Source organism: Lepisosteus platostomus, chromosome 4 (assembly GCF_059453375.1).
Source record: "Lepisosteus platostomus isolate fLepPlt1 chromosome 4, fLepPlt1.hap1, whole genome shotgun sequence".
NCBI classification, from domain to species: Eukaryota; Metazoa; Chordata; class Actinopteri; order Semionotiformes; family Lepisosteidae; genus Lepisosteus; species Lepisosteus platostomus.
The window spans coordinates 15,737,553-15,763,303 of record NC_142614.1 but is presented as its reverse complement, the minus strand read 5'-3'; the positions used below and the strand labels follow the sequence as shown (position 1 = coordinate 15,763,303).

Here is a 25,751-nt window from a genome sequence, read left to right as displayed (position 1 = left end):
GAGCACAGGAGCATTTTTTCTGTACTATCCAAACTAAAATGAATTACATGCATTAGTAAATAAACATATTCTAATGTGCCATTAAAAAAATCTGTTTCTAAAGTAATGAGGCAATAAATCTTGCAAATATGCAGTTTGTAGGTAAAAGACCTGACCTCTCCACAACACTCATTCATCATATTTTTAAATGGGTTCAGTGACAGGCTTCAAAGGTACAAAATTTGTCAAAGCATTGCAATGCAAGCCAAAGATTTTGACAGCAGGAAAATAAATAGTATTAAAATAAGAATCCTTTGATTCAACAAGCATTCTATATGACTAAATGTAAAGAATGTAAAAAAATACTTTTCTATTATTAATTATTAATTAATAATTCACATTTCTGCTAAGGCTGTTAACTGTTTTGTTAGCAAAATAACACATATATTTTAGCTAACAAACTTCTCAATGGGAAGGTCAAATCAATTTTCAGCTTGTACAAAATAAAACTGAAAACAGTTTTTTTTGTTTTTTTTCATAGCTCACAAATTCTCTGCTGTAAACTTTCAAAGCAAATTATCTTATGTCAAGTAGTCCCTCCTATAAATACTCAACAAATCCAATATTAAACAAAATTGAAAAACAAAAGAGTAATTTAAAAATTCTTGCATCTTGTCATGTTACAAGTTTGATATACTGTACTCAGGAGATGAGCTTTTGTGCGAGAGATCCTGAACGTTCACTGTAACAGAGTAATGCTTTATAGCAGGGTTGAAACTGTGCCAAAGAGGGCAAATCCAGTTAAATCCAAAGCACTGCATGTTTATTTAACACAGAACCACTTTACAATGTAGCACACTTTTTCCATTTTTGCAGTTAGGTGCACACACACAAAAAAGAACCAGATGACTTCCTCAAGAGGTCTCCTCACTATCGACAATAAATCTAATCCACATGTAGCCTTAATGCTGCTCTGAACACAACTCTGTTGCAATTAACTACACTTCTAGGGCTGACCTACAGGAAAAAAAGGCTATATGTTTTCAAGCCCTAGTTTTAAAAACAGCACTTTTGGTGAAGGGGAATCACTAGATTCGGTCAATTCATCACCCTGGTCGAATAATTCTGATCTTAAAGCCACATTTTCACCAGTTGTTTCCCATATTTAATACCTACTAAAATACCATCAGAAGGGAAGTACTTTGTTGCCTTGCAGCGCTGCAGGCCTGAGTTCAATTCAAGACCTGCAATGCTATTTACATGGACTTTGTATATTCTCCCCATGTTCAAGTGGGTTTCCTTTGGGTGCTCCAGTTCACTCCCACTGTCTGAAGACACATATACTGTAAGTTAACAGGCTTTTGGAGAAATTGGCGCTGGTGGGATTCTGTTTGTGTCTGCGTGTGTCCTGTGAGGGACTGGTGTTCCATGCAGGATGTATCCTGCCTTGTGCCTCCTGTTTGGCGGGATAGGCTCCAGTGTGACCCTGGATTGGATGCGGCTGTTAAAAAATTGAAGGAATTATGAAGTTAATCAAAAAATTTAAATTGCTTGGAGGGCTTTTAGGTTAATAATAGACCTCTGTGAAGTCTGAGACCTCTGACAAGAACAGACTACAAGGTAGTAACATGCTGCCAACACCCTGTTCCTTCTGAAGGGATGATCTGTAAAGTCAAACCACTGTAACAGAAACTCAGAACAGTGTTATCCAAGAACACAGATAAACTGTCCTAATTTTCCTGATGGCATTCACTTGTCATTCATGCAAAAGAAATTAAAATAGTCAGACAAAAGGCACAAAGCCATGAACAGTAAAACTGTAGGGAGACTTTCTAAACCTCTGCTGATGGTCATCTTCGACATAACAGGTGGTATGTTGATTAAAATAGCAATCGTGCAAAGCAGTTTTGCATGAAACTGCTAATTCTCAACACTTCAATATATTAAAATAAATTCAGAATTAGGTATGAAGTATAAGTTTACATTAGCTTCATATCAGGTTAGAAAACAACATTTTGAACCCAATTATTTTTTTATTGTGCACAAAGCTAAATGAGAGATGAATCCTGGAATTCTCTCAATTCTGCACATGGAGCTTAATGGAGTAACAGGATCAGTCAGCTTGCAACAGCAAGATAAGCAATAATGAAAACAGCAGAAAGGTACTGTGTTCTGTACCAGATGTTTGATATTTGGAGCACCATTTTCACAGTACACAGTCCAAGGAACTGATTCCTTTTCCAAAATGATGATTGTTCCTTACAAATTCTTGTTCAACAAAGTAGCCAAGTAAACCATTAGTTTTCTTAGCAAAGGCCTGGACAGCAATGCTTTCTTTTCTTCTACATCAATAGACTTGCCAAGAGACTGCAGTTCAATTAAATCTGAGAAACATCAAAGTCGTAAGCAATAGGCTGTCGTGCTAACACCCCTAATTTATGATTATTAACAAAAGATCATGCTCCATGGATGGAGTTGGATAAAATAAAGGTTATTATATTGCGAGGTGAAAAAATTTCACCGCCAGAGCACTAGGAAATTTAATCTGCAACAAATTCAAATTTATCCTTATATAGTGCGTTTCAATACAGAGCAAGTGTTATACCTACATTGCATATTCTACAGGAAAGTATAAAGAATATACAATAAACCAAATATAACTGAGAAACTAAAATTCATTAGAAAAAGAGACTCTTGAAGGGAAAGGCTGGGTTTTCCAAAGGACGAATGTGATTTGCACAGAGGGCAACAAGTCAACAAGTGGAGGATTGCCCAAGGCTTTTTCTGGGGTGAGCAGTTCCTAGTATTTTTTTACTTTATCGACCCCCAGTCAGGAAACAGTCCACACACAAGTTTATTCACTACCAGACTGCATAACACCTACAGTATGGGTGGTGAGCCCTGGACAGCAGTTAAAATTACGTCTTTGTCACTTTTGATTACAAGACATCTGGGGAGACATTAAACGTGGCCCTCCTAAAAAAGTCTCAGTTATTTTTAAAGAAACATCACGAATAGCCTCATTTTCCTGGCAGGCCCCTGCGTACCTCCTTTGAAGTCATTATAAATGTGAATAAAGTTTAATAGATTAAACTACATACCCAGACACACACAACTCACAAAAACATTGGACAGTCTGGGCATGTTTCTCGTAGGGAGAAAAGTTTTCACTTTATCCACAGCACACAGCTGTTTAAGGAAATCTACCAAACTGGTCAGTAAAGGAACTAGCCTGTTTATGCATAGGAGATCTCGATAAGATGACACAAAATGAACCTGAGGACAGCTAAAGGCAGAATTTTCAATAATTTTATTTGGAAGCACTCTAGACAGTGCAGAGCCTGGGAGAATTTTGAAATACACAATGTTCAGTAGAATAGAATCAATTCAAAGAACGTCTTGAAGGAAAATGATATGCAAATGTTGAATTTGGCACATGACTAGGTAAAATATAGCATAGGTTTCTTTTTTTTACTTTCATTAAAACTGTCAGATCAGATCATCTTCATCTTAATTTCTTATTATATCTGGTTTCCTCAGACTTGTGTCCTTATCCTGCATCTACTGGCTTTTGTTTCAATTACTTTTGCTGACTGGAGCCCTCAATTCTATAGTAGAGATCTTGATTGTTTTTATTTAAAAAGCATTCAGTGTTAGAAATTGGCACTGAATTCGTTCCAGAACCCCCTTTATTTGGCATTACAGACCAGAACTGTAGTATTAAAAATCTGAAGACAAACTGAACAATTCAAAATGATATTTTTTCTAGGCTACAAAATATCTCAATCAAGATACTGATGAAACTAAGGAGTGCAAAGAAATTCTTATATCAGATTCAATTAAGAAAACTGGCTTAATGAATTAAGTAAAGCAGACCTACAAGTGGCTCAAAACCAGGAGAGGCAGATGCCTGCCCAAGCACTGAAACCAATCATACAGCCTATATGTACCATATTTTCCCTCTGATATGGGCGAGCATATACAGTACATGCGAAAGGGTGTTTTTGCTTTTCGTTGTTTTCTTTGTGTTTCTCCTTAGCTTGCATTTGCCATGCCAACTAACTGACTTAAATCAACAAGATCTGACCTGTGGAAAGACCAAACAAGAGGAAATGACCCAGGGAAGCACATTAATTGTCTTTATAGTGCTTTTCCAAAGGGCATTAGTGTGCTCCACCTGTGGATCCAGGACTCTCAGATTCTGGGAAGTGTTTTCAAAGGCTGATGTTTTTACAGAGCAATTAAATGCAGAGGTGGAAACCAATATAGGTTTTGAGTTTTATACAGAATACCGAACTAACCCAGAGAGAATACTGCTGCCTGAGCGTCACAGTGAGAAGGCTCTATATCTGGATTTTGGAAGCATTCATGTCAAAAAGAGCTTCTTCGCCAAACGCAACCCCATCTTCCCAGATGAATTCAATACAAACCATTAGGAAGGAAAAGATGAGATGAATACATACAGTATGTGATGTACTTAAAGTCACCCTAAACAAGTTCAAGCCATAAAAGGTTAAACAGGCATGATCTCAACAGTTCATAGTGCTTTAAATGACAAATGGCACTTTGTACATATACAATGCCTAATCTCCTGATGCTCAATTGTTTGCAAGTAATGACTTGACTGAAGGGTCAATTCTTTTGGTCTGGTGGGAGAAGTCTATTTTTAACTTTGTATGTAATTCATTACTTCCTTAGCAGACACTTCCTTACCCAGGTTGACTTGAGTTTGCATAAAAACAAGGACCAATCGTGTGAAAATAAATAAAAAGACAATATGGCTTGCACAAAATAGAGGTGCGAGGTACTTGCCACCCCAATGAAATTAAAAAAGTAACTATAAAGCATACTATAGTATGGTACGGACTGCTCCTGAATCCAGGAGCATTTACAAAGCAGCCCAATTACTTGTGGAATAACTGGAGATACACACCCATGGCTTAACCTGCAGTGGGCACGAGGCATGGTGATGGCCTGGACATCCAGTCTATATACAATCAAACAGATGAGCACAAGCAATCCCTGAGCAGCTAACGATAACTTTTGCCCCAGCAGCTGCCCACACCTCCCTGACATCAACACAGTTTATTGTGTTTTTTATGTATATGTGAAGAGATGCAGCCGAGCTTTAAGAACGTTTAAAAACACAGCTAATTTATTCCTGAGGGGTCAACACAGGCATTTACACAGCCGGTGAACTCCAATAGCTGTAAAGTCTGATGCCATCTAAATTGAGGCCCTTTTAACACAATGAACCCACTGGAGTACACAACTCCCTGTCCATCTAGATGAAAGGATAAGGAGCGAGGTGTGAAAAGCCCCATGATCAAAGGATTTAAGTCTCCATATCCTTAATTAAGCGTTTATTTTATGCTTGATCAAGATAAGGAAGGGAAGGTCTCAGGAGAATACAGAAACAGGCAAATCCCCCAGGCCATCCCAGGGGGCTACTTGAAGGGCTATAACTCCAGTTCCAGAGCTGCCCATGTCTCAGAGACCACATTACACCAAGCAAAACTCAAAACCTTGTTTTTTTTGTAGAATTGTCACAAACTCTGTATCGCTGGACTGTAAACTTACTCTTTTTATTCAGATTAACAGCTGCAACGACAGTATGTTTGCAACTTGTTTTTTTATTCTTTTCTTTTTCATTTTAATTTCAAGGCTTCTTTCCTAAAGACATGATTTTAAATTTGTATAGTCAACTATATATGCCCGTTTTATTGCTCGGATACAGTGGGCTTAGGAATGTAATAATGCCAGAATTTCCCGACTGTTTAATGCGTTCTGGTACTACTATATGCTGTGTGCAGCTCATTTGGATGACTGGTTAAGTCTAAAACTATGAAATCCACCTGTATTTAAACTTACTTGCCATATCTATGTTGTGTAATAACTCTAAATTCTACCAGACCTCCAACTGACTCCAGGCAAGTAGAGTCTCAAAATAAGTCTGGTAGCTTCCAGTTCATGTTTATTAAGTAATAAAAGTATTGTTTGAGGAAATTAATTGAAATTCATTTTAAAAAATGAAAAAAAGTACTCATCTGTGAATCCTCTGGAGCAATATTACTACAACCTTTGTATGTTACTGAAGTAATAAATTACTAAGATCAAGATTTACATAATCTGCATTGCATCCATCATACCTAGTAGAGTTGTGATAAGTAATATTGGACCAGTGACACAAAAGTAGGTGTATATAAACTGATGAATGCATCAGTCCTTGATTAATCAATCCTTTGACTAATGCCTGAAATGCTAATTGCAAAATAAAAACCGTGTGAAGTATTTCAAATTTAACAGCAGTCACCAGGTCCATCCCCCTTATCCTTGATATAAATGATTTCTCAAAGAAACAGCAATTCCAGCTTTCAGACACCTGGCCTAAAAGTGAATATACAGGAAAGAGGAATAGAATGGGATTTTATCCATTTGCTAGCAATTCATCATAAAAAACCTTTCAATGCATGTGGTGAACACATGTACTATAATTCACTCCTATACACACACGTGAACAAATTCTGATAGATATGTAAATTATCTCTTATAGGGCATGTCTTAAGCATACAGGAAAAACTAAATGCTTTTTATGTTGCTTGTGGAATTTCAATGCTTCTAAATAGACCCAAGCCTTTAGTTTTTAGTTGTTTTTCGCAAGATCTTTACAGGTTTCAGGTACAGGGTGGCTGTTGATCATACCACATAACCTAAAAATATACAACAAAGTGGCCCCTACATGGCTGAGCAGGTAAAGGTGTATGCTCACATACCAGTCTTCTGTGTCACAAGAACATGCCTCCTGTGCTGTTTGCCCATCATTCACTTTGAACACAGATATGACATAGCGATAGGTTATGACATAGGAAAAGTTATTTTATTATTATAATAAGTACAGGAGCTGTTTCTAAATAAAAAATGGTTTATATTCACTTTTTCAACTGTTAAACTAAAGAAAACATCTAAAAAAACATGAGTACATGCGAGTCTGGCTTGTTTTCAGTGATGTCCAAATGTCTAAACCCTTTTGAAAGAAAAGGGTTAGAATCCCACATAATATCACCCATGAGATGAAACCACACTGCTAAGACCCTAATTAGATCATGCACATTGGGCCTCTCTGCTCTTCATGGGAACAGGGGTATGCTTTTCAGAAGGTTAGCTTATATTTGAAAAAAAAAAATGTTCACCATAAAAACTTCAGTGACCACAGACATGTATTTGATGCAAAACGCATTTCATCAAAATAAATGTTAGTTATTAAAGAATATGGCTGCTAAAAGAGTATGTTGTGAAGTGAGGTTAAATGGAAGATAAATAAGCCTACTTTTAATATTAAAAAATTACAAGAGACACTTAGTATAATAATTGTAATTTTTTATGTTTATTAACTCTAGCCAGATACTAGAAGATGGAACTGTAGTGGGTCACTTGATTTGTTGAAGAGCTAGAAGCCACCATTAGACATACAGGATAGATCCTATAGTTACGAAAGCTGGTTTAAAGTCGGGCAATATTATTGTGATTAGGAGTTCCCATGCATCATCTCAGAACACAGTGGGTTTGCAGCACAAAAAGAAACGCAGTGACAACAGGGAACATGTTTGAGGTAACACACACAGCTCCACTTGGGGTAGAGCAGAACAGAATATATAATGAACAGTAATTGACATTTCTCACACATCTGCTCACAAGATTACCTGTCAAGACATGAAGAGACGATTCCATAAAGGAGGAACCAGAAAGTTCTGCCCTGTAACACCTTCAATGAACGCAAACCACGGAAGTTCGGGCAGGCAGTCTTCGGCTGAGATATTTTTAATCATGAGCGATACATTTCAGCAAGGAGCTGTGACAGTCACAACTCAGCAGTTTAGCAATAAAAGCTCATTTAACAATGGCGGCCCAATGCCATGAAAACATAGAAGTGTATGAACAAAAATGAACTGCAATCCAAATTGTTCAGAGCAGTTATTAAATCTAGGTAACAAATTAATTGATAGTATCGCATCGAATTAGGCATAAAATTTACTTTATGGGAAAGTATGAAAAGTACTGGATGATCACCATGTTGTTGAAAACCACTGGTCTCGCCAAGGGTGAGAACGACAGTTCACATGAATTTCAACGTGAAACAGCCCTTCCTGCTCACTAGTTTTGTTGCCTCATTCTGAATTGCAGAACATGGCACTGTACATACCTGGAAATTTAATCTCTTTTGTAATGTAAATTTGAGGTTTTACACATTTTAACTGTTGTTTGAAATGCATTCATCAATGCCTATTCTTTCTAAAACTAAAATATAAAAAGAGTGTTGTAATTCTCCTTTAAACTGAATGGCATAACGCCAGTGCAGAGTGAAAGCTTGGCACTTTTAAATGGGCAGCAAAATGAAATATCAGACATCTAGCCTCTGGGACAGACATGACGTGAAATGAGGAGTATCCCTGGCATATGAAAGCTCATAGCAATTATAAGAGGGTCAAGTATTTTCCTATAACCCATGCTACAATTATGTCTCATCGAAATTCCCTATTCTTAGGCATGCCACCACAAGATCTTTGACAACATTCCCACAGGAAAGGGAAACAGGAATTGTTCTAAGCCTCTGAGAAGGTACAGTAGACAAGCCGAAATACAAGTTCACGGTTGGAGCTCCTTCATACCAATCCAATCCCGTTATCAGTCAGTGAGACCAAAGCCGCAATGGTTCCGTTTTAAAGAAAATGGACCATTACAGAGCGCCAATTATCAATTGCTGGAAAACTGCCCTTTATTAATTTCCCACAAGTCCCTCTGCTCTTTGTATAAAGGCAACATTTCAAATTAACAAATTCTTTGACTTCAATCAGTTGGAAAAGAAATAAATTAAACAGCCCTAGCATGCCAGGCCATGGGAACCAGAGGGCCACAGTCAGACGCTGTTTGGAATGAGAAAGTCTGTCTCCATCTCTTTAGCCTCAGGACTGCTGTGCTATATTCGAGAATAAACTTCCACCACTGAAGCTGAGGACTCCAGTTATTTCCTAAAAAGCCTTGCAAAAGAATCACTGGAATGAAGAACAACACAAGCACTGTTTAATTGTGTATTTAAATTAAACAAAAATGAACCATGCTTTCTTTCGCACTCAGCTAAAGATGTTCCATGAAACAAGTGAGCACGAACTCCTGAAATTATTTTCTTTTAAAAAATGGCACAAAGGGGACCTGAAGGGATTTAACAGCTGAAGACCTGTATTCAGGCTGTAGAGCAGACCCTCTGCTCCAGTTACAAACCTCTGGTTTGTATCTGGACTCTGACAGCAGTCTGACTGGGACTGGGAGTTCCCAAGGAATGGCTCACAACTGGCCAACATCCCCTGGCGGTGGAGCCAGAGATAACCATACCTGTGCCCTTACTATTTATTCGCTTAAAAAACAGCTTTATCCAGAGCAACTGAAAATACACTTTATATCACATCTAAGTACAAGAGACATTATGAAAAATACATGAATAAAATGTCTATGAAGCGTACATGAATAAGAAGGTCAATGCAAAAGCCCCATAACAAAAAAAAAATCATGGAATTAAGAACCAAGAGAGTAGGCCATCTCTTCATCCCTCTGGTTAGGCTAAAGCTGCGAGCGTCAAAGAAAATGTGAAATAACTCCATTTGTTTGATGTTTTTCAATAAAGGAATAGAAAAACATTTGATTTGTTTCAAAGTGATTCCAGCTGTTCCATTCTTAAAACACATGACAGTCAGATGGAGGGGGAGCTAGAAAATAAAGCAGTGCTAAATTTTGACCGCTAGTCAAACAGATAGGGCTATTTCGCCATAAATGACCAAGGTAAAACGGTAAAGAAAAGTGACCAAAAAATGGATATTAAGACTTATAAGTATCTGTTTTGAGCTTCTTGAAAAACAATCACCAATAAAACTAACTGATTACAAGAGTCTTACTGGAAGTAAACAGCAGCTCTTGCAAGTTTCCTAAATATTCTTCTTTACCTGTGGCGGAAAGAGACATCATTACTGATACCCTTATGAGCCTGTGCAAGATACATCAAGACCATACCAATTGTTCTTTACCATCTCTGCTTTCAACAAACATTTGAATCCTTTTCAATTTTACAAAATGTACTTACTTTCACTGATATAATACTTCACTACAAATCTCCCGGTGCTGCACTATGAATATTCTTACTATTTTGCAGATGCTTTTGTCCAAAAGGAATAACATTTTATTCCAAAATGTAACCTTCATAAATACAGAAACACTAAGAATAAGCAGGGAAGTTTCTCATTCTTTGGGGATTGGAGATTGCTTTACTTGCAGAAGGAGAAACAAGGAGTTTTGCCTTATGCGAGTAAGTGCCTTTTAATTGTAGTTTAGTCTCCTTCATGTTTTCCTTGCTGTAAAAAAATGAAGGGTACAACTGAGGCCAAGAAAAGGCTGTCTTAGCAGGCAGTGGAGCAGAAAAGCTCTAGTCTCCAGACAGTGTGCAGTTAATTGGAATTTACATCAACCACCTTGCTTTCTGCAAGCGCAACAAATTAAAGATCTAATTTATTTGATAACTCCCAGCTGGTCCCATGTTCCAGACACAAAGGGTATGTCGATTTCCAACATGCTTCTTTCAGATAGCCCACACACTAAAACACTGCTATTTTTCTGAGGTTTATTTGAAGATTTTCTAAATCCATTTTCGCTGATAAGCTGACACATGATGTGTATAAGATAAGGATATCGCTGGTTCAAGTCTCGAGTGCACGAATGTTGGGAGATCTTGTTACAAAACGCTATGTAAATAAAATATCCTAAGAAATCAAGCTGTCATCACAGCAAGGATACCCAGGCTTGGACAGACTTACTAAATCATGATTACTATTATTACTAATTTTACTGGGGGATGCTTTTATGCAAAGCGACTGACATTTGCACCCATTCACACAGCCAAGTATTTTGCTCAAGGGTACAACGGCGTGTCGCACCTGAGATTTGAACCCGGCAAATCTGGTTACTTGCCATATTGGATGGGTACCCCGTGCCAGAGACAGCAACAGGAAAAGATTATTTCAAGTAACATCAACAATGCAGTGAAAAAAGCTCATTAAATTAACAAGACGTTAATTAACAAAATGCAAAAAAAAAAAAGAACTAAAGCCAGCATTAGATCCAAATGTTTCAAAATCAAATGTTTCAAAGATCAAGTATCATCGTAATTCAAGAAATCAAACGGAAAAGATACAGGAAATTATAAACAACTTGCAGCAGTACAATTTCTCAGAGGCAGAGTTATAGCTCTTTCAAGGTCACAGGACTTACAATTTCCCTTTATATTTATGTGTTGGAAGTTGTGTTTGTGTGCTACAAAGGTGTGCAATAATTTGTTTCATTAACTAGTTACACGGCTGCAAACCAGTATATATTCTAACTTGGTTAGCCAACCCAAGCTGTAAATCACTTTAAATACATGTCTATCGAAATAGGGAGCAGGTTTTTAATGAAGTCATTTTATTTGACCCATACTTAGATACGATTTACACGAGAAAAAACATTCCCATGTTGGAAACGCTCACCACCAATCAACCTAGAGAAATGGCTGATCGAAGTCCTTCAAAAAAGCAGTGGGCTTTTAAGTCCACAACATTAACCAGCTCGTTTCAGCCTTTACCGAAAATTTTACAAAAAGCGCCTTTGACAATTGTCATAAACTGACTTGCTTATTTTACAACAGCATTAAGGCATGTGATACTGTCAAGATGCCCACAAGAAACCCCTGAGCCCCCCTTCTCCCCCTACCTCTCCCCCTGTACAAGTGATATATTTCACTGCCCATGAGCAGCCTGACATGCGTCTCTGCGCGAAGTGCTACAGTAAGTCTCGGGAGAAATGCCTCCCGGATGCAATCAATTACACGAACATCCTCAAGAAGCACAGTTGCAGTCTGGCCAAGAACCCCGATACATATTTCCGGTTTCTTGTCTCTACCACGATACCACAGGCCCAGCTGCCAGTGCGATGCTTACAGTACAAGTGCTCAGCTTCCATCTTCTTTTCTTACAAACCCATTTCCTACAAACTCCAGCCCATTCCTCCACTGTTCTACAACGCACTCTCAGAACTGTGATATTTCCAAGCAAAGAAAACTCTCCATAAAGATCTAATGAGGAACCAAACATTTTGAAAGTTTTTAATATTAAGGTAAATAATAAAGATATAACTTAAGTATCTGGAATGAAGAAATGCAGTACAAATGTGAAGCTCAATTATGACTTTAAGCCTACTGAAGTAATATGTGTTGTACTGCAAAGCTGTAAAGTGCAATAAACTGTTACCAGCACTACAGCAGGTAAATGTAGAGCAGTGCTATGACCACAATTTTTTATATGGGAAATGTATACCACAAGCTTGTTTTTATTCTGGAAGGACCTCAGTGGCAGGCAGAGAACTGACATAGCTCCTGCTAGCCATTATATGCACGTAATGCAGCATATTACTAGAAACAACACTTTCACCACATTTTTATGTGGTGAAACACTTTCACCACTGGGCTTTACAGGCTGCTCTTATATAACATGAAAAGCAATGTTTAATATTTCTGCCATCACACGTTGTCTATAACGCCTATTCATCACCCAGCCATGATTGTCTAAGGACCTACAGCTCACAAATATTCAGAGCTCTTTGCAATAGGATTCATTTTCAATTCCCCGGACAATCACTGGACAACTCTACTTCCTCCTCAGATGCATGAATGCTGCAGTTCCACTAAAAGAAAAGCACATCTAAAGTATTAAAATGACACAAAGTTATAGACAATGAGGAACTCTAAGGCTTTGGCCTTAAACCTCCACTACTCAGCTTCTCGGAAAGCCAGGTTGTTCGTTGGGAAACCTTTCAGTGACGCACACACAGATGTGGACCCATCAGACTTTGGAAAGGTTTCCAAAACTCTGAATTTTCATTGGAAAAAGGACAAAAGATGTCGTGAGAAAAGTGAAAAGCTGACAATATCCTGCTGTCAGCTTCCATGAAAACAGATTTTTTTTCTGACAGAACGCACAGACATATTCACTAAAGAAAACTGCATCTGCTGTTCAAATGACAAGGAGAGTGATTAGATGTTCATGAAAAACAAATATCCATCCATTAACAGGACATAAGGGCTAAACTATATTATCATTGGAATCTGGAATACAAGAAGAAAGCAAAATATGCTAATGTAGGATTCTAAAACAAATGAGTAATAACTTTGCAATCGGATTAGGTCATTGTAAGGTCTTAAACACATTTGTTTTATGCTTTTTATTTACTTCAAGATTAATAATCTATTAAAGAAAATCAACAAGCATTTTTATTCACTGGACTTTAAACCACAATTAACATTTTCTGTATACAAGGACCCACTGTTGGTCTGTGTTTTAACGGTCTCAGATGTTTAGCAGGGCTTGGGGGCTGACCGCGGCAGGCATCTGTTCTAAGCCCAGTGAGAGCCCAGACCGTGCCCCCCATAGGACCCTCTCGCCCGAGCTACAAAACATACCAATGGGCTGTGGGATGGGAATGTTGTTCAGAAAGCTAGCTGGGGGGGAGAGCCTGTCCCTCCCACCCCCTCTGTGACCATCGCCTCCCTGCCTGTGACCGTGCTGGGTGACTGCAAGGCTCGGTTTCACCGTTTGCAGCGAGAGCACTGCTGGAATACCTCTTGACCCGGGACAGGGCACACCTGCTGCTTGGAGTCCGAGAGCTCTTCATTCTCTCATATCAACAACAGTAACACTCAAATTAAAGTGCGATAGGACATTTTCCAGATATACTGAGCACAAATCCTCCAGTTCTTTTGCACTCATGCTGTAGTGATTTTCAGTTATTGTCCCTTTCAATCAGAATCTGACTTTTTTTCTTAAACTTAATACACCATTGGGGTTTTCTCATTTTGCAGGGATTTATTAGGATTTAGATGAATAGTCTTTCCACACAACCTTTTAATACTCCCCATATTTAGCCACCATTTGTTGCAATCACTATGATCCCCATGCCAGCAGATGAAGACAACTCGAATGTGTCATCTGAAGTGTCCTCTGCCACCTGCATCTCTCTACACTACAGGCTCACATCACAAATAGCAGTGGGACATTAACAGAGATCTTGCCGATATTAAAGCGAGCTGACAGGCACCCAGCCAACCAACAGGCATCAGTAAGACAAACCCACCCAGCCTCAGCAGCTCTCAGTCAGCGTGGGTTCTTCCCTTTCCCACAGTTACAGTCAACCATTTCCCAAGCCCAGATCTGAACTAGTGGTGTTTGTACTTGAGGGCTTCTTCTATGATTTGAACAGATGCCTGTGCTGGTTTCCAGGGTGTAACCTGCCTAGCGCTGTTGCTTGCGCTGTTGCTTGCCAGGATGGGCTCCGGCTCCCCCGTGGCCTTGAATTGGATGAAACAGGATAGAAGGACATAAACTACAATAATGATGAAGAAGTGGAATAAAGGGGAGATACTCTTACACACAATGAATTGACCACTTTGGACCAAAATCTTCTGCCTTAAATCTTCACAAAACAAGTATCCAACAGGACTGACAGGAAGCAACAATGTTAACTGGTGATAAATGCCCATCAGGACTGACATTCCCTCCACATCTGGAAAGAAAGTATTTTGCTCTTATACCAGTTAAGTCAGTTTCAGGAAGTCCCCATGCCAAAACAAAAAATAAAGTCACACAGTCCTTTGTTTTGTTTTTTTGACACTGCCAAATAAATACAGCCATAAGTGGAAACAAAACAGGCCCCCTTTTCAACATACAAGCTGTGGCACAGGGAACAAAGTGCTAAACAGCACTCTAGGAGAAACACAAGGCTGTGTTGTCAACAGCCCTCCTCCTTCAACAAGGCTATCCAGAAAGCCAAATGCTCAGTTGCACTGGAGTAATTAAGGAACAGAATCACAATATACCCAAGGAGGAGGGCAGTGAGGCTCTGGTGCTGAACCGACTTCCTCCTACCAGCCTTATAATGTATTCCTAAACAGAAAAATCAACTGTTGTCCTGCCCAGCAATAAGACATGCACCTGCCTTCAACTAAAAACCATCTCAAAGAAGAGTAACTTCCCCTCCTGTGCCTCTGGGTGTGTTGAGACTCTTATTTTCTTGTTCACTAAATACTGCTATAAGTCAAACTGCCTGGCGAGGTAGACTGCTTGGGATACTTATTGGAGTCTAAGAGACTGCAGATATATGTTCAGCATAAGTTATTGTAATTGTAAGTAATAGTCCCTGCTATCAATTTGTCTGAGCGACACTTTTTTTCTAAAGCAACTTACATCTGTACCATTTACACAGCTGGATATTTTTACTGGTGCAACGTGAGTGTAGCACCTTCCAGTCAGGAGCCCTAATCATTGCTGCTACAAGGAATAAAAAAAACTTCAAAATTATGTCTTGCAATGGAAAAAGAATGGTAGCACACCGATTAGTATAAGGTAGAAAAATTGATGGTTGCTACTACAGGTCAATATTGCGAGCCACAGTTGCTGAAGAGTCAGTGTGGTCCCCCATCACAGTACCATGGAGGCAACATTCATACCTTAGGAACACATCCCAGACAAGCTGTTCTTCAAGGTCAAGTCCTCTGAGTGGGGGTTACAACTATACACTCACGATATTGCCCACTGTACTTGCTATACTATGCACTCTTGAAGGCGAACAAAAACAACAAAAGAATTACCACAGTTCTTTTCAAAACAATAACAAACCTGATATAAGCGTTAGCCCTCCATGGGCTCTCCTTTCCTTTTTTCTTTAACGGGATTTACACAAACGGGGAACAGTTCTGAAACTATAAAACAATGCACCTCATAAAGCTGCTGCAGGAGGAAAGATGTCAAGGACACTATACTAAGCCTGTCAGCAGAAACATCCATGGAACCAACTGGTTTTGCTATTAGCACAAATATATTTAAAAAAACTAAAAATAGTGTAGATATAAAATAATACCTCATGTTGGACTTCTTTCGCTGGGAAATTATAAATTTGCTACAAATGCTCACCTTGAACACAATTGGCTGTAAAAAGTGGGGCCATATTATGTTTTATGGACCACAGGGACTCTTACAATAAAAAACAGTGCTGTGGGTCTGGGATTTGGCAATGCGTGTCCAAACAAAGCAGGAGACACTTTTCCTGCACTGTTGCTAAAACCTGTCAAAGCTTAATGATTGTTCCTCACTGACAGATTTTATAGTGTCAGACAGAGTAGTCTCAAGGTAGAATAAGTAAACTGTAAGGGCAGTGAGTACATCTTCCACACACTTGATCTTTATCCAGGTACAAATTAAATGGTAGAAAGCCGTACCAAATTAGTTTACACACTGCAACAAACCCCACCAAAGGGCTACAGGACCATGTGTGGTGTCATTTTAGAAGCTCAGCCCATGTGATACTGAGACCACTGTTCCACAAACGTTAATCTCACGCCTGAACACAGCACCTGGGCAGAACTGTCAATTTGGGCTCAAGAGTCATCAGGACGATTACTGGACCAGAGGGGTGCGGGGTTTACAGTGCTGCGTTCTAGCAGCTGTGAGAAGTGAACGGGATGTGGAGATGGCTGTTCACAATTTCGTGCACCATGAGATCCCCAAGAGGCTAAACAAAGAAAGGTGCTTGCCTGGAGCAAAGGTTTTAGCAGAGGCAACATCATAGGCGGACTATGTCGCGAAATCACCAAGATGGAGCACTATTGGCTAAGCACCGCTGGTGTTGTCTTGTCCAGGGTACACGTCTTTAAACAGAATAGTGACCCCTATCACTAGCTGGGCTCCTACGAACTTGTAGTGGTGCCAATGGCAGGCCCGTCCCTCCTCCAGTCAATGCGAACTGTAAAGTAACGATGTAAAGTAATTCTCTTATTTCCTGTAACACTATTGTACCATCTTCCCTGTTGGTAATGTTTGTATTCCTTGTTGTATTGGACTGTGCAATGAAACAAATTTCCTCCCAGAGGATAATAAAGCTTGAACTAAGTTGAACTCTCCTCTGTGCCTACGTGTCTAAAAGCCGGCTGCAGTGACAGTGGGCATGTCCTCATTTTCACCTTGCATGAGCAGGGCCTGAGGTGCACAGACAAGATCACTAATAACGGCAGATTTTAATCTAAATATATAAACCAGAATAACTACCGAGGATTTCAAAGATGAAAAAAACAATGTTCATACCTAGATCTCAGTAGCAGGTGAAAGTTGAGCATTGTGATCTAATTTAAATGCAATTCAGATCAGGATCTACATTTTTAGGCAATATTGAATATAAAAAATCAGCCCTTAATTCAAATAGCTATAGGAAAAATGGAGATAATCTGAATCCATAAGAACATTGAAGAGCTTTAAGCATGTATTTTGCCACATTTCAGGGAAAGGAGCAAAATATAATTCTCTCTGGTCAAAATCAGTTTAAAAACAGCTTGCACTACTCTACATGTAAACCCAGCCAAAATAAAAAAAAGGAAATGAGAAGCAATAGACACTCCTGGCTTGGTGTTTTTGCCTTTAAAGTCTGCTGTTGCTATGGGAGACCAAATAAATGTTACTTTTCAATCTCACTCAAAGTTACATAAAAATATATAACACTAGAAAAGTATGACAAAGAGACAACTGAATAAATACCTAAATGAACGAACAGGACTGAATGGATTTGCTAGTTGGAAATCTAAATGGGGATGTTGAATGCAGTGCTTCCAACTGTTGGCGCTATTCTTCACTTTTCAAAACAATGACTTAATAAAGGACTTTTTTAAATTATCTATTTTCTTCAGTACAGGCTTGCCTTTGGCCCACAATTCAGTGTTTCAGTGAGGCGCTTTAAATATGTGGCCAAGTAAGTCCAGAGACAGAGTAAAAAAACACTTTTTACTCAAACCAAATCATAGATACAGGCTTAGATGACCTATTCTAAATCACATCGGAGCCCAAGGCCATTTGTTGTTTAAATAACTGGACTATACTAAAAATGTAAAGCGCAGCTTGTGCCTGACTGGCACAGATGAGGGGGGAGGAATTTCTAAGGATTCTCGGTAGTAGATGTAAATCTCTGCCCTCCTTGTGTGTCTCAAGGGCTATACATGCCACCTGCTGGTCACATGAGGTATAGCATGGAAATTCATTCTGCAAGTTCAGGGTACCATTTATTTACTGGTACAATTCAGGGTAGAAATAAATGAAAAAAAGAACAGAAAGGTTTTTTCATGGTTTAAGTTAGCTTTAAAAAACTATTAAAATATTGAATGCAAGTGCTCTGCTCCTTTTTAGATCTCTATCTGAAGAAGTTTCCAGCACACTGTAATTCATAAAAGCTTGAATGAGTTTTCGCCAGCTAATTTAAAGGATTAGTTTGGAAGCTAAAAAGAAAAAAAAACATTTAACCTACCATACTACCAAATACAATAATTACAAATTAGTCTTGCAGAAATAACACCATGCTATGCATCTGAATCCAGCTCATTACAGGTCTGCTGTTAGGTAATGAAAATGACATTTTCTCTGGCCATATTCTTTTAAAAAATATCCTTTAAAGTTATATTAATCCCTCCTCAGAACAGAAGCACTTTCCCATGTCCCAATATAACAAATTGCCTTCTGGAGTGGGCAATCCAATATCAGCTTCTTCTGAAGTTAAAACTTCAAAACATTTTGAAGATTTATAAAGAAAAAATGTTGGTTGGGTCAATACTGAAACAGTACAGAGTCTCAGTTATACACTTTGGCAACCTGGGCTTTTATGTAGATATTTTATGCAAGAGTAGATGTAAATTGACGTTTCAACTCTACATTCTCTTACTGCACTTGTAATCTACACAGCAAACAACAGAAAAACCCTTTGTTCTATGAAACAGGTTTCATTGCAAACCTCACCAATGATTCTCTTCCATAACTTCAAACCATTGAGGAAACCAAAAGAAAAAAAGATGACACCTATGGTTCATGTGTCCTCGTGGACAAACCACCGTTTTTCCATACCGAAGGAAACACAGGACAGTTCATAACCAGGGACAGTCCGATTCTTGGTCTCCAGAAAAAAAAAAACGACACCCACTTTGAAACCCCTGCAGCTGGGGAAAGTGCTCTGGAGGTGTGATTATCCAGGGGCTGGACAATTTCCCTTTTACTTCTCCTAACATCCTTCCTTCTGCTGCAACTGGAACATTCTTGACGTTTTCCCAGAGTCCAGTAATTGGATTCGTCATTCTCCCCTGTTCCGCCCACAAAACGGCGTCTCGGAGTCTATGGTTTCAAATCACAGGTTTAGATTCCACTTTCCTATCTGGCGGTGGGGAAACCACAGGACACGGCATGGGGAGGGGAGCCTCTCTCGCCAAAAGGCACGCAAGCAAGAGGGCGACACCAGGTGTTTCCTCTTCTGGTCCGACGTATGGTGCTGCCCCGAGCACTACAGCAGCTTCAAAAACACACAGATGCGCAGAAACCACCATGCCCCATGGAAGAACCCAACACTGCGTACTGGCAACCATAACGGAGCGAAAAGAACCACCGGGAGGAAATGACATCCATTTGTCCATTTGATAAGTAACCTGCAAGGGCACGGAAATTAAAAACACATTCCTGCTTATTGTTTCAGTGATTATTGGGGGAGTTCAGGAAAAGGCTCCCTGTCTCATCTCTCAAAGAGGTAAAGTAAAAGCAATACCTGCCTGCCAGATAAATGTTCCTCTGGTCAAACAGTGAAAAGTAATAAGTAAAAATCCCATACTTTGTAAAAAAAAAAGGAAGGAAGGAATACACATAAATAAATATGTACAAGCACAAACACAATAATGAACAAAACATTTACCAGCTAATATGTTCTTTATTACCAACTTCATGCTTTTTTAAATTGAATTTCTAAGTTTCTGCTCAGAACATGTAACCACAGCAATGGCAAACATTCTATCCAACCACTTGCACCATGTAAATAAGCCTCTTTGTAAAATGGGATGCACGCATATTATACACATTAGAGCTTCACATTTAAGAAGAGCAGTATCCAGTAGTCAATAACAGAAATCTGCAAAGGAAAAGTGTGAAAGGCATGTAACAGGCCATGGTCGTCACCCGATATGAATCCTGTAAGCAATTCCAAAGGCAGCTGTGATAGCATGAAACAAGCCAATAAGGAATAAACTCAATTCACTACTAAATGACACTGGGATAGAAATTTGAGGTATGAGCAAATCAGTATGAATACTAAAATTAAAATAGACTGGTCACATCCATACATATGAGATACACACATACTGCATAAAGTGGGTATATAATGCTTTCAGTTGGTTGCTATACTTATAATAATAATAATAATAAACTTTATTTTATATAGCGCCTTTAAAGGTGGCTTCTCAAAGCGCTTTACAGGATGACAATAACAATAAATAAGAAGACTACAACAATAAATAAGAAAATTTCACAAGACAGGACACAATTATAATTACAACAATACAACAATAAAAATAGAGGAGACCGTGGAAGATGGTATTAAGAAGAGCAGAGGGGTGAAGAATGGAACCAGTTAAGTAAAGGCTTTTCTGAAGAAGAAGGTTTTGAGTCTGGATTTGAAGGAGTTTAGAGAAGGTGACTCTCTAATATCCTTGGGCAAAGAGTTCCAGAGCTTGGGGGCATAGCAGGAGAAGGCCCTGTCGCCCATACAATGTAGACGGGCTTGGGGGACAGTAAGGAGGGCAGAATTTGAAGAGCGGAGGTTGCGAGGTGGGGAGTAGGGCGATAAAAGTTCAGACAGGTATTGAGGTGCCAAGCCATGTAAAGCCTTGTAGGTGAGCATGAGGATTTTAAAGTCTATGCGGAATTTGACCGGAAGCCAGGATAGGAGTAATGTGAACACTTGCACTAGACCTGGTCAGGATTCTGGCTGCTGAATTTTGGACATACTGCAGCTTGTTCAGAGTAGATTTAGATACCCCAGGGAGCAGCGCATTGCAGTAGTCAATTCGAGAGAATACAAATATGTTGATCAGCTTTTCAGCCACAGTTAATGATAGCATAGGGCGTAGTCTTGCGATATTTCTAAGGTGAAAAAAAGATGTTTTGACAGTATGCTGTACATGTGGGTCGAATGTTAAGCCAGAATCGAATATAACCCCAAGGTTTTTCAATTTTGATTGGAGCTCAAGTACAGAGCCTTCTACAGACAGGGTTACAGGACTGGCTTTACGAAGTTGATGGGGGGTACCAATAAGCATGACTTCAGCCTTGTCACAGTTAAGATGAAGGAAGTTTTGAGTCATCCAAATTTTTATGTCAGAGATGCAATTAGATAGAATAGAGACAGCCACATCAGTGTCGGGTTTGGTATGGATGTATATTTGAGTATCGTCAGCGTAAAAATGAAAGCTGAGGCCATGTGATCTTAAAAGCTGACCAAGTGGGAACATGTAAATGCTGAAGAGCAAGGGGCCCAGTATTGAGCCCTGAGGGACACCAGACTTGACAAGACCACTTACATTGTATTCCCATACTATTCTAATTTAATCTATAAAATGTGCTTATGACCACAACTACATTGTTGATTTCTTATATATAATGAGACAATACAGACAAATTAGTATAAAATGCACACTTTTTTTAGATTTAGAAAAACATGATCAGATAAAACTGGTAAAGACCATACACAAGAATAAAAAAATGAATGCATCTGCAAAACCGATTTTGCATTTAGAAATGTTTTAGAAAAGTCTTTGGCAGCGATTACTGAGCGAGAACATGAGTGCTATGCTGTCCCCCACCTTGAGCACTTGAGCTATGAATGCAGACCTGGACAGGGACATGTGTACATGGGCTGTAGGCGTGCACACATGTAGCACGTGTTGTGTGTGGCACGGACAGGCCCGTTACGGCAGAGAGCACAGAACACAGCACTGAGAATAAACCTCCCATAAAAAACAAACAAATCCTACTCCTGCCATGAAAATATCCATGCCTTTATTGAAATGACCTTGAGGAAATGAAACATGTCCCATTGATACTGCCATTCAAGGGAAGTGAGAAATATCAATGGATACAGTTTCTACAACAAACAGTTACAGACAGCAATAACTCTGGCTTTTATTTTCTACAAACTCTCAATGCTTCTGCACTGGAAATTAATTAAGTGCATCTGCATTAAATACAATTCAAATTCCTCTTAAAACATCATCTTTAAAATACTGTGCTCATATACATTAGTTCATCATGCACTCTTAAAATATCTATTAAGGCACCGAAAATATTAATTGACTTTCCTTTTTTAAGCACTTTTTAGCACATTTAGCACTTTTTAAAATAACTGTTATGCTTGCAAAAAGATTTGCGAACCCCGTGGTTGGGCGTTTTGGATTTATTTTGTCCCATCCCTATATTTTTCTAAAATTTAAAAGTTGGCCTTGTCACAAACCCAGTTTGGCCCACAAAGGTCTGACAGGATTGAAAGCCAGGTGCTATAGCAGCAGTGTTTCACCCAGTTCCTTCTCCTTTATTCGTACTAGAACATGATGAGAGCTTCTAACATGGGAGAAACTGTTGTCAGTTTGCACCTTCTGAATAACACTCAACTAACTGTGATTACTGATTAGAACACAATCCCTAACCAGTTTCACAGAATCCTAAACATACTCCACATTAAATTCTTCGGATGGCTATCCTACACTGTCTTCTCCCAAGTTAATCAAGTCGCACAATTAATCTGACGCACAGATTAATTCCAGCAAACGTAAGAAATCTCTTCCACTCTATTTCTTAAACTAGAGACAAAAATTTGGTTCTTGATGACAAATAAATATGACAATTCTTGATAAATGTACATTTATCACACACACGAAGACTGAAAATTGCCTAAGCCAGCTGGAACAGGTTGTCATTCACAGTAAAGTTGTTTCAGCAGCTGCTGTAATTGTGGAGATCATTTTGAAAAGCTGTCAGTACCACACACAACCGTGTCAGATTGGTGGCACAGAAGAAAAACAGTGCCCATCAAAATGCTATTTCCTGTCACCGCTGTTGATTTTTAGCAAAATGCCTTACCTTCTTTATTCATGTTATGCACATATTCTCATAAACACCAACTGGAAAAATATTCAGTTTTTTTTTTAAATCAGCCAATAAAAAGTAGCAATGAAAAATCTCTGAACATTTCAGCTTAATTGCTGTAAATGCAGAGGTGGTTTATTCTAGGAATTTAATGGTTTATCAGAAAAAAACATACTGCAAGCAAATAATCAATTACAAGGACACAGGCAAATGTTACTGTCAATCTGAGCTGTCAAGAGAAAACTACTGTCTCAAGCTTTACTGCTTGTGCCGACTCCTTGACAGCAAATCCTTCAGCCAGCCTTAACTCCAGGATATCCCAAGCACTAGCTATTCTTGTTTCTCCTGACCTCAACATTGACTCTGCCTTCTTGCTTGTTACAGTGTCTGAATAGTTTTTTCACCTTTATTCCTGCTCCTCACGAGCAAGAGCTTTCATTGGCTACCAAAACCACTTTTCTCTGTTCTCCACCTTAAAGCAAAATTACAGTTCAATCCCCAAAGTGAACGATCAAGATGCAAACATCCATGCACATTAGCCACATAAAACCGACTTTGTAAGGAATAATTAAGTTAATTAAATATTAAATTAAAAACTTTAATGCCAGTTCCAGTCTGCTTTTCCTGTCATGTTTTGAACATATTGTGTTCTCTGATAAAATAAATATGCAAGTGTGTTGGTTACTAGAAATCTGGACAAGTACGCACTGCTGCGTACAGATATTAGTGTTCAGCTCCCTTTGTAATATGGCCTGCAGTTTAAGTAACCCATGTGTCATATAGTGGAATATAAAACTGAACTGAGGCTCTCACACTGGTGCCGCGAGGGGGTATGGCTCAAGACCACATTGTGCAGAGAGTTGCTCACTCAGTGGCAGCATGATGTTATGCTAACAACCAACTTTTTCATGGTAATATTGAGCGCTCACAGCCCTTAGAAAACATCTGAGAAAAGGAAAATTGACAGACATTATCAAATCCTCACAAAGGAAGGGCAAGAACCTTTGAGTTTTTATGATATCCTCTTTCCTTACACTCAACCCCTTTACATGTTCCAAAATTCTGGTTCAACTTACGAACGACTCAAGTATTGGAAGGGCCTTTGGAACATAACCCGCTAGTAAGTTGAGAACCAAGTGCATTCTAAAAGCACTGACTGATGCCATCATGAGGACCTTCCACCTATATGTTCTACAAATACTTCAAAGCAGGATTATTTAGGATTAGACCACCAAGACTGTTTAAACCACTGACTGATGGTATTTGCATATCTTAATAAAATCATGAGAGAAGCAGTCTTTGGATGTTGACAGCAGGAGGTTAGAAAATAAAATACCCATTGCTGCTTGAGTGTGTGGAAATCTTACATGGTCCTTCTTTCCATGCCAAAACTCAAAAGCATTTTTTCTTGGTGAATGTGCGGGGATCCTCTAGGCAGCCTCTCACTGTGAATTAAGATAATACGTCAATAAAACCCTTCCTCTGGGACAACATGCCTTATGAATCACTATGGGAATCTGCTATGAATCACAAGTGACTGAGAAACACACGGAATTTCTCCTGTATAATCGCCAAGAGAAAGTTGGTGAACCAGAGTGGAGAGACTGTTAACCGACGACTGCGGCTTTCCTTCGGGGTGACTCAGCAAATTAAAGAATTATGAAAACCAAACATATGGTCACATATTCAGACACTAATCTTATGATGAGAATATTTTCCAAAAGAAAATGTCTGCTTGAATTTGAGTATTAGAAGGCCTTTCATTTGAAACTTTCTGATTTTGAGAAAGCAGTGACTCAGAGAGCAAAGAAGTGTCTGTACTATCACTTAGCCAGAGAGGAAAATGGGGAGACAAACAATAAAACCACTGAAAGAAAGGTAAAAGAAAAGGTAGGAGAGAACAGCAGCAGAGTAAGATTGAGATAACAGCACTGTGCAAGATGTTTGAAAACAAAACCTATCTTTTACACCAAGTCATCTTTGCAACAGGACTGTTGGCCAACAACTCAGTTCGCTGGCTTTGCTTTTGTTTAGAACATGCTCTGTAAGGTGCATTTTCAGAAAAGGATCCTGGGACCTACTGGGCTTCCAGGACACACAGAGGATAAAAACTGAAGTCCTTCCTGTGGCCCCACATGCCCTAACATGTCCATCACTTACTCTCCAAGAACTGAACCCAGGCCACTCACCCATCATTCGAGCACGTCAGAAACTCTTCTTTGACCTTGGGGTGCCAGCATCCACCATTGAGCATGGCTGTGTGTCCCTAAAAAACAGTTACACAGGGTAAGCTCTAGCTGAGCTTAGTCTAAAATCTGTGACGCCGTTTTCATTGTGCTACATATGAAGCATAACTGCTTCTTCCTGAACTGAGCCATTTAGAAATAATGCAATTTATTAAAAATAATTGTAGCATCTTTAATTTTAAGCTAAATTTTATGTTTAATATTAATTTGTTAGCACAGATTGTTTTATGTGACACTTAGTACAAAGCACTTTGAAATGGCGTTGTCCATTAAAAATAAAAATTGACCACAGTCAATTTTTAATGGTATCTATTTTAATTATCCCAATAAACCACCTTTTAATTTATACATTTCAAACAACCAGAGATGTTTGCAATCAATTAGCATTCAGTGTGAAGGTCCCCAAGCCCCATTAATGGTTATCTTATCTTTAATTTAAGAGTTGCACATGACCCTGGAGAAATTTGCACAA

At 38.9% G+C, this 25,751-nt stretch overlaps 1 protein-coding gene across 2 annotated transcripts in view; it reads right to left on the bottom strand.

Annotated features, from left to right (window-relative positions):
* The window catches only part of wdr70 (WD repeat domain 70), a 112,519-nt gene that overhangs the window by 60,379 nt on the left and 26,389 nt on the right, over positions 1 to 25,751 (bottom strand). For both annotated transcript variants that reach the window (XM_088628713.1, XM_088628712.1), the window contains exon 9: positions 25,223 to 25,299. In XM_088628713.1, coding sequence (XP_088484839.1) covers positions 25,223 to 25,299 — 77 coding nt within the window. The remainder of the gene's footprint in view (positions 1 to 25,222; positions 25,300 to 25,751) is intronic.